This window comes from Pygoscelis adeliae, unplaced genomic scaffold (genome assembly GCF_000699105.1).
Source record: "Pygoscelis adeliae isolate BGI_AS28 unplaced genomic scaffold, ASM69910v1 Scaffold421, whole genome shotgun sequence".
Taxonomy (NCBI): Eukaryota; Metazoa; Chordata; class Aves; order Sphenisciformes; family Spheniscidae; genus Pygoscelis; species Pygoscelis adeliae.
Window position 1 is genome coordinate 340080 of NW_008824011.1, and position 9788 is coordinate 349867.

Sequence of the window (9788 nt, forward strand, 5' to 3'; positions counted from 1 at the left end):
TTCCATAAATCCAAAAGAAATGCAGCACTAAACAGTAGCTTTCCTTTAGTTAAATAGATTTAAATGTTCAAAACAAAATAGTGATTAGCTATTATGATGAGGGCTTAATCTATGCTATACTTGCTGTGACATTTGGTAATGACTGCTTTGAAAAAATATTTGAAATTGAGATCTAGCAATTTAATTTCAGGATTTACAGTAAGCTTGGAAAAAATGTCTCTCTGCAAATTGCTGCCATCAACAAGGCACCCGTCCTCTTGGACTGTCAATGTGAAAGCTATCTCTTCTGAAACTGGTAAGCAGAATTCTGTGTATATGGTTTTGGTCTCAAATTTTTATTTTGTAATCTTACTGCCTAGCCATACAGGTGTTCAATTCATATTGCAAGAAAAATCAGTGACTGTCAAAGTATTTATTTCTCTTAAAGTAATGCACAAGGAAAATGTGCCTTGTCAAGTCCAAATGCAGAATGAGTAGATGTGACCAGGGAAAGGTTGAATGAGAATACAGTTGCATTATCACTTGCTGAACCCTTTCTTGCTGACTGACAACCTGTATTTTCTGAGTGTTTGGGAGCCTAGACAACATTACTCTTGTTTTATATTCAGTGTTTGTTAGCTTTTATTCTGCCGACACATCTGTGGTAGTAAGACAATTCCAGAGAGAGTTAAATTCATTCAGACAAAAATAAAAATCATGCTCTCCTTCGGCTTTTCCCCGTGTTCTTTAATTGCCTCTGTAACCTAAAGCATCATACACCTTTTAAAGACTCAGGGCTACAGGTTTTGCAAGCAGGATCATCTCATGGTGTAGCTGACCCAGAGCAGTGTTGCATCCACTTTCTGATCAATTACTTTCTCCATATTTCTCTCCCACTGCTGCAAGGACTAGTCAGAGCTGGGGGAGGCAGCAGAGTCCACATCTTCTGTGTCATGTTCATGTGGGGACACTGGTTGCCCACTTTTAACACGTTTCCACTTCATCCTTCTGTTTTGAAACCATACTTTGACCTGGGTGATAAAAAGGAAATAATTACTTATTGCCTCAATCTGAGCTGTATAAGCAGATCTGTGCATATATGTGTGTATCAATAGACAGATGTTTTGTGGAATTCTAGAAGAAAAGGTGAAAGGAACCTCACAAGTTTAAGTAATCCATCTCTGCAACAGAGGCAGAAACAATTCTTTCTAAACTGTTCCAGGCACATATTTCTCTGAGACCCACAAATGTAGTACAAGTGCTTTGCCTAGAGTCTCTCTTTATATCAACTAAGCATGTCAATCCAATGAGCACAGTGCGTCTAATGTCTTTTAACATCTAGTCCATCCAATCTAATGCTTCAGGAATTGTAATTTGCTTCACTTAATTGAGCAATTCCTCTATTGTCCACTAAGCTTTGATAAGGAAACCCGGACTGAGATCACAATGAGAGAACAGAAATATCTCTCTCCATGAAACTCTGCATTTTTGTCTCTCCTTATCACCTCAAAATGCTACCTGGCCCAGGAAGAATGCATGTATCAAACATATATCATTCTAATAATTTCCTGGTAATTGCAGTCTAAGGTGATATCCATATTCCATCTGTAAGCTTTGACATACCGGTATGTACCAATGAGTGGTGGTAAACAACAGCTCAGTAGATATCAGTTATTCCCAAATGTGTCTTTAGTTTAGATAAACATAATGACATTTATTAACTACTTACAGAAATTTGTAACAAATGTGTTTTAAAAGAATGTGGAGGCTTTGTATTAAAATACCTCTGTGCCATTGCAAAAGTACACCCTCGAGTAACATATCTGGGTTTTAGCTTTAGGGAGAAGTTGTGGGGGAGGAAGAAGAAGCTGGGGAGGCAGGGATTCAGGAAGTACTTGTCTCTCGGTGAGATCCAGGTTCACAGCTATCTCATATCTCCTGAGCCTTGTCAAGTAGTTATGGTGGGCAAATTCAGCTTCCAGCTCCCGTAGCTGCTCCTTTGTGAAAGCTGTCCTTTCCTTCCGTGATTTGCTGCTTGTTTCTCCCTTGTTGCTTGAGTTCTGGTTTTCTAAAAGGCAAGCACACATGTTGTGTAATTTGCAGTTACATTGATCTGTGTGAACATGTGTATTGCAGAGGTCCAATGTAAACTACTAATTCAAGTGCTAAGTGGAAGTTTTAAGAAGTTTGTGTTATGTCCCCTCCAGCTCAGCATGACTTAGCCATGTTGTCAGTCGGGTTCAAGAGGACAACAGCGCAGAGTCAGGTAGGGGTGTGTTGTCAAAATTGCAGAAGCACAGGCCTGGCTGTGCAAGGTCAGAAATGAGTAGCTGTGGGACGGAAGCTCTCGTTCCTTGCTATCATTGCATCAAAATAGTTTCCTTCCCCACATCTTTAGCTTAATTCCTTATATACATATTATCACTCTCCCCTGATCTATTAAGCAACAGGCAGCAAAGCTAGCACTTTGTGTGTATGATGTGTAATGTGTTATGAGCGCGTGGTGATGACCTCTGGTGCAGGGCATAAGATAAAGTCACTTAGTAAGCACCCTAAGCTAGCATATGGCCTGGAAATAATTGGCAGGGCAGCGGGGGCAGGAACATGGTAAAACAAGCAACACCAGAGAACCAGTGTTCTTTGAATTGGTGCACGATGCTCCAGACTGAGCTGCTTCTAATCCTTGCTAAATGAAAACTACAAGGAGATCTGGTATCTGTGTGCATGATTGGCCTCAGTATCATCCTTGTCACTGTGCTGCCCTGAAAAACTTCTTTGCTATTTGTGCACTCGGCTGCCATGTGGTCAAGAGTCGTATTTCAAAGCCAAATTTCAAGCCATAGCCAAAGGGATGCTGTACCAATTATGCTAAAAAGCAAACACAAACTGACTTTGCCTGAGACTGGCAATCTTTTTTTTTGCTCCCCTCGCTCCCCTCGCTCCCCTCGCTCCCCTCGCTCCCCTCGCTCCCCTTCTTTTTTCTCCTCTATTTTTAAAATTGGTGCTTGTGAAAAATCTCCAAGCAATGCAAGGAAAAATGCCCTGTTTCAGCAAGCAAAGCCCAAACTGCCAATCTTTCAGGGAGTCAGTTTTACAAGTTCCTTGACTCTTTCTCCCCTCTTGCCTCAGTGGTTGGCTAGATTCCCTGAACTGAAGATGCTAGTAGGTTTTTTGTATGTTGAGGATTAATTACTTAATTTCTGTGTGTAACCAGTATGCAATGAAGTCCTAACATAATATTTCTACATAGAAATTATATACAAAATGGTAGCAATGAGCACGACACGCAGCAGCATCATCTAGATGTCCTTTTGGTTGCCAAAGTAATAAGGCTGGAAAAATCTGTCAGGTGTTGCTGTAGGCTTCATGATCGATCTGATCTTAGCTCTGTCCATCAGAAATAGAGAAATCAAACATAGCTGTCGTTAGTGACAACGTGCACAGGGACCAGTGTATCACATGCTGCAGCTGTACTGCTCTGTATTTCAAGGAAATTAGTCTTGTTTACATTAACATTGTTCTTGCTACTTATACTTCAAAAATCCACAAATAAAGTTGGGGAAAGTATGAAAACAAAACCCCAGAAGTTTCTCCTCATGCTTTTGCCCATAGTTGTACAATCCCCTTCATTCTTATCTCTTACTGAACAAACACATCATTACATATTTCCCAAAGGCTAACAAATGGGACTTTTGAGAGAGTGGTGGGGAAACAGGATTTGAAGTGTGGATCCCCTGCTGGGAACTTTGCCATCAGCTTCTGGGATCCTTGGTCTCAAGGGCTTCCCCCGGGTTTCTGCTCCCCTAGCAAACGTGTTGGAGGAGTGAAGCAGCTCTCCAATGCAAATAACACACTGCAGGAACTAAAGCCACCTCTGTCAAATTAACCTGCGATAAAAATAGCTAATGCAACCTGAATATACACGTGAGCTCACCACTTAACCCTGTGCAAAGAACATCCTTTCTAAGGGGCACTTTCACCAGTCTCCATCTCCACAAAGCAATGTGAATAATTTTAAGTAGCTAAGTATTTCTGGGAACAAAGCAGGATGTGTAGCTTGGATCCTGTCATCCAGGCTGTGTGCCACATGGTGTTGTAAAGAGACATATGGTTATTCATGGCTGGAGGTTTTGTGATATTCCAAAAGTGGAAATTGGGCCTAGTTACTTCAGTTTTGACAACAGAATGTGGAAAATGGCAAATGTTGTGTGAAAGGACAAATCGGCTTGGAAAGATTTTCCTACTGTACTGCCAGTTTAAAAAAAAAAAAAGGCTGCTCAGGAATCACAGGAAGATCTGTGTCTCTACCGTGAAGCATGCACACTTCCAGGATCCCAACGAGTTTCATTGTGTGGTTGTACTGAACAGCTGCCTTTCCCCAGGCCTGCAGCAAAATATGTGTAGGAACCCAAATGGTACATCTTCCTAAGCTATAAATTTTCCAAAACAGAAACTGTGTCAGACACTATTACATTCCTATGTGTATGAAGAGGCAACCCATCCCCTGCAAAACAATGAGCCAAATTCAGCATTTGGAGCTGGTCAACAGAAGTTGGCTTTGCTTTGTGCTTACAACCAGCATAACTGAATCAGAATCTGGTCTCATGAAATTGTACTCACTATCCCTCTCTGGGTTGAACTGGTCTACTAACAATAGCCAGTAAACAATGCTTTGGAGGAAGGCATAAGGACTCTGCACTGTGCAGATACAGGATTTTGGCACCACAGAGGGTACTTGCATTGCTCAGAGAGCAGCTTAGGCACGGAAGTATGGGGATCACTAATGCCTGTACATGGAAGATCCTACCTGCTTGTTAGATGTTTGTGGTGATCCATAGCTCAGATCAGTGCATCTGGTGTTTGTTATTCTGCAAACTACTGTCGATGTCTGCAATTTTTCCCTCAGCAGAAGAAAGTAAAATAAAAATATGAAACATCTGCAGTGTTACTTTTTTCCCCACACTAAAGACTTTGAGGGCATGGTGGTGGTTAAATCAAGTAGTAAGACACTGGTAGATTTTGCTGTTATGGAACATAAAATTCTGAAAGCTATCAGGAACATTGGCCAAGTAAAGCGACCTCGTAAATAGTGGATTCATTTGGCAGCTGATGATAAAGTATCCAGAAGTTACTTCAATGTGTGCACCTCATGGAATAATACTCAATGGAGGGTGCATATGGAGGGCTATGACACGTGATGTTCTGCACCCAGACCACTTCAAACTGATCAGGAACTTGCCTGTACTTTGCTTTTGAGTCCTTCTCAGGTTATCTGATGCTACCTGTTATCTACTCCTGTCTACTGCTTTTTATGCCACCATGACTGCAAATGGGAATCGCAAGCTTAGAAAATCCTCTTTATAGTTAGTGGCAAGACTGAAAAAGGTTGGCAGGTGGCAATTCAGATCAGCTCTACACATTTTAATACAAAGTCTTCCAGAATTTTTCAGTCAAGGACATTGTATGTCTAATGTTGTTAAGGGAGTCATTACGCACTGTTATCACATTCTCATTTCTACTGCAACCTCACTAACATTCTGTATTGTTTCATTCACATAAAATAAAGCTGTCTGAATTCTATTATGTATTATATTACTATTGTTGGAGATGTGGGGACTTCAAGTGCGTAATAACGCAAGTACAATTTAGTACAAACAGGTGAGACAAACTTTATTGAAATTTTATTTCAGAATGTTAGTGGCTGTGGCTTGTGGATGGACAGCAGAGGCAGCTGTGAAAGCTATCACTAGGTTAACTTCTATCTTCAGGTCATTTGGTGAGCCTGTGAAGTCAAGACTGGATATGGCATCTAAATAACTAAAGTCTGTAGAGGAAGGGAAGGGTGTGTGCATGTTTATCCACAAGTACTTGTAGTAGATGCCACTGTTGTTATTGCCATAACAAAGCCATTCTTTAAATGTTTTTAATATATCCATGCTTCAAAGAAAGTTTTGAAGATTGACAAGCTTTTTTATTATTTTTACACCATTCTGCTTATTTGTCTGAGAAATATGCTTATTTTAGACTTTTCTCAGAATACTCTGCAAAGAGCCATGTTCCAAGATCTTCACTGTGTATCTTGTAATAACTAGGGTCTTCACAAGAACCACGGGTTTTTGCATGCACTAGTACAAATAGTGGTAATGCTGTATCTATATTGTAGTTCAGGTAAAATTGTGGTGGATAAGGCACCAGCTAAAAGAAAATAGTTTATTTTGTAGGTTCTGTCTTCAAGTGATTTCAATATATTTTTCTTTACTAGCCCAATCTCTGATGAGAAGGCTCTGGGTACCTAGATTTTTTTAAAGAAGTCAAGGAAAATTCTCAAGAGGAGAGAAAAGACTTAGGTTCCACTTAGAATAAACAATCAGTATGTGATATGTCCAGTTGCATTTCTGGAACTGGTGTAAAAGTGAAGGAAATCACAATAAAATTGCTCATAGACTTTCCCCTCATTTGTTTTATTTTGTCTGGGGACAGAAGGAAGGAAAAGCTTGCAGGAGGGATATCAAATAATTCTATCTGCTGTCTGGTAAGCAAAGAAGGGAGTGAAATGAAAAGCCATGGAATCCCCCTTGGGATGTTTTCATTATTCTGCATTTGTCAGAGTAACAACTTGTACAGAGAGCAACAGTTGCTAGAAGGTAGGAAACACCATACCTTTCAGTGATGTCATTGCTTACAGCTCCCCTGTAAGGAAAAGTATATGGGACAGCAGCAAGTATGAAAAGAAAATGTCAAGGGTGCTGGTAATAGAGAATAGAAAGAACATTTGCCTTCTACTTAAAACAGGGAGATGTGCTTTGAAATCAAAATCAGTCTCTTTAAGAATAAGGATATTCCTCTAATCTGAGTATACTGAAATCTGCTGTTTACCTATGACTAGCAAATGTTTTAATAAAAGCATTGTTCACTTTTAATTTTTTTTTTTTAACTTCTTTGCATCTGGGTTTTTGGGAAATTTTTGCCCCAAACATGCTTTTTCAATAGAAATGAACTTGAATTTTACAAAGCTGGGTTTCCAAAATAAAAACACATAACTGAGTGGAGTAAACTAGATTCTGAGTATAATGAGGTTTGAAATATTAGTTATTTTATGTGTTCCCTGACAGCCTATTCATATTGGAAGAGAATGAGATTAGCACTAATTGTGTGACAGAGAGAGCACGAATACAAGCTTGTTGTTTAAATTGCAAAATGGAGAAATGAAAGTTGGATTAGAGGTGGCTCTTCTGTAGCCAACCTGTAAAACCTAAAAATAAATAAATAAATATTTTTATCTCTGTGTTCTCTACCTGTAAAATGGGGATATTGGAAAATATTCCCCACCTCATAGCAGTGCTGTGGGAAAAAGCACACTGTAGCTTGTCAATGAATACTATAGCAAATGAATGTGTATAAGCATCTTAATTTTTAACAGCTTCCTTAGGAGAAAACAATTTTATGCATATTTCACATTCCTGGATTTCAGACAGCAGCAAATCAGAGGTTATATAATTATGAAATTATTGAATATTGCGCTGTAGAAATAGTATGTTTTGGTAGCTAGGATGACACAATGAAAACTGTCTACATTTGCTGCATTGTTGGACATTGTACTGATGGGCAAACTTTTAGTACCTCCTGTTTTGAGGTAAAAACATTTAATATTTAGTGAGGTCAAATAGAATTTACATCTAAAGGGAGACATTGCATCTTGTATTTCAAAATCCTAGTAAAACAATTCCAACTAGCACAGGCAGCTCAAGATGAGGGATTTTTGCTCTTTGACTGCCATTCTCTTATGCTTGAACAAATGGCAGATATGCAATATATAACTCCATATCCTAGGACTTTCAGCTCAGCGTATACATGCCATGTGATTCCTGTTTAGTTACAGCAAACGTGCATTGTGCTGGTGAGTAAAATGCCTGGTTCAGTAAACAAGATCTGCAGGAGTGAAATACAAACACCAGAGGTCATCAAAGAATAAGCCATTTAGTTTCAGTGTTGTTATTGTGTAAGTTTCCCCAGTCAAGAATTACAAAATGTTTTCCTCATTAGCTTTATTTCTTAATTCCTAATCTTACAGGTGCTCTCATTCTATAGCCTGTACTATCCCACAACCCTGATTTCATATCACCTACCTGAGTTTTCCTTTTTTCTTTTGGATGACTTTTTCTCAGTCTCATTTGTAGTGTTTACTGGTACCTCATCATCTTCATTCATACCCACTGCCGCACTCACTACATTTGGGCTGCTGCCTTCTGACTCCCCAGAACCCAAGGCCAATCCTGGATTTAGTCGTCTTCTGGCCTCAGTTGCTGCAAAATGCCAGTCAGAGTGTTGGAAAGAGGGGTGCTGCTCCACAAATGCCCGCTCCTCATGTGGGAAGCTATGGGGAGCAGTCACCAGGCAGGAGGTTGAGAAATCAGAGTAAGTAGCAAAATCTGATTTCTGATGGAAGGAGAATGGTGCTGGTGGGTAGTGGTTCAGCCCTGAAGCTGTGCTGACATCCGCATGGGTGCTCCGCAGGCACCCCCAAAGTGCGGCAGGAGGTTGTGGACTGCGCATGCAGCTGCTGCTGGTGGGATCCATTTGCTTCCAATCCTGTCCACACTCCAGTGTTCGTGGCTGGTTATAGCTCAGGCTTCAAAATCAGAAGAGGAGCAGAGGGGAAATCTTCCAAATTTTATGGAATAGATTTCCTCCCTAAACAACTGTTTGTTTGTGGGTTTTATGCTGTTGCAGATTTGTTACTTTGGGAACTCTTCTAAACGTCTTCATTGTCCCGACTGGAAAACAGCAACCAGATCTATGCAGTGATTGCCCTGACTTGCTTCCCAAGGCCTGAAGCTTGCTTCCTTGTGAAGTGCTGGACATGAGCGAAACACTTTTTAAATACTGTGCTGGGGAGAGAGTGACAAGTTTGTGAAGTGAAATGTGAGAGAGGGGAGGGAGGGGTTAACGTACATACACTCAGTCCCTCCAACCAAAGCAAAGCAGGCAACTATTAATCATCCGAAACCTTATATGCACATCTAATGGGATTTGCAGATGGAGCCTTTTAAAGAAACAATGTCTGTATTTTTTTTAAAAGGGAAAGAAAAAAAAAAAAGAGCAGGACACAAAAAAGGCTTTAATGTTTCCCTGTAACACTATGAAGTTATTTTTATTGCACTGTTAACAAAATTCCCCAAGTCTTGGATTTGGAAAAAGCCCTAACACAGAATTCAACAGATGCCAAATTTCAAGAACTAAAGTGGGAAATAAAAGTAAGAAAGGACTTCACTCATTATATATAATTTAAAGCCCAATCCTAAGTTTAAAAAAAAGTATTAAGCCTGGCTTGTGCACACATGCAAGGTTTTGAGTTATTTTTGTTTGTTTGTTTTGTTAGCTTTGTAACACATGTATTTGCTGAGAGTTGGAGTTTGCTGCCAGTGGCAGTTATTCTTTCTGTCTTCTGCTTTCCAGGGAATTTTCAATATGCCACTCCTTCCTGCCAGGAAATCTCCTGCTTTTATGCCAATGGAAGACAAGTTTTTCATCTTTTGTTGAAAGTTTTATAGTTTTTCCTAACAGAAAGCAGATTCTTAGACCCTGGAGCCATCACAGTTGAAAAGACATTATCAGGGAATCTGTTCTCAATCCCTTTTTCACAGAAGTGTGGCAGCTGGGAATGCCCCAAACCCTGCTATGCTAGGGTTACTGCAACTTATCTCAAGGTTGTTCTCCATGTTTTTAATGACAATTTATGTGTGCATGTGTTCCATGTTTCCATAACCTGCTTGCAACCATTTCCAATACTTATTCCCCTAAGGCCTTGC

General features: G+C 39.9%; 1 protein-coding gene across 1 annotated transcript; it reads right to left on the reverse strand.

Moving 5' to 3' along the window:
- Positions 1-577: 577 nt before the first annotated feature.
- Positions 578-8852, reverse strand: MEOX1 (mesenchyme homeobox 1). The gene is made up of 3 exons (XM_009326670.1): positions 8106-8852; positions 1875-2047; positions 578-1010 (listed from the first exon to the last, which is right to left on the reverse strand). The coding sequence occupies exons 1-3, from the start codon at positions 8554-8556 to the stop codon at positions 888-890; spliced, it is 747 nt and encodes a 248-aa protein (XP_009324945.1). The 5' UTR covers positions 8557-8852; the 3' UTR covers positions 578-887.
- Positions 8853-9788: the final 936 nt, after the last annotated feature.

What these genes read in the sequence shown, in the direction of transcription:
- MEOX1 (XM_009326670.1), bottom strand. Translation starts at nt 8,556, where the DNA reads ATGGATCCCACCAGCAGCAGCTGCATGCGCAGTCCACAACCTCCTGCC. An exon ending in AAGAAAAAAGGAAAACTCAG is followed by an intron (nt 2,048 to 8,105) that starts GTAGGTGATATG and finishes CTTGCCTTTTAG; the next exon opens with AAAACCAGAACTCAAGCAAC. An exon ending in TGGATCTCACCGAGAGACAA is followed by an intron (nt 1,011 to 1,874) that starts GTACTTCCTGAA and finishes TTTATCACCCAG; the next exon opens with GTCAAAGTATGGTTTCAAAA.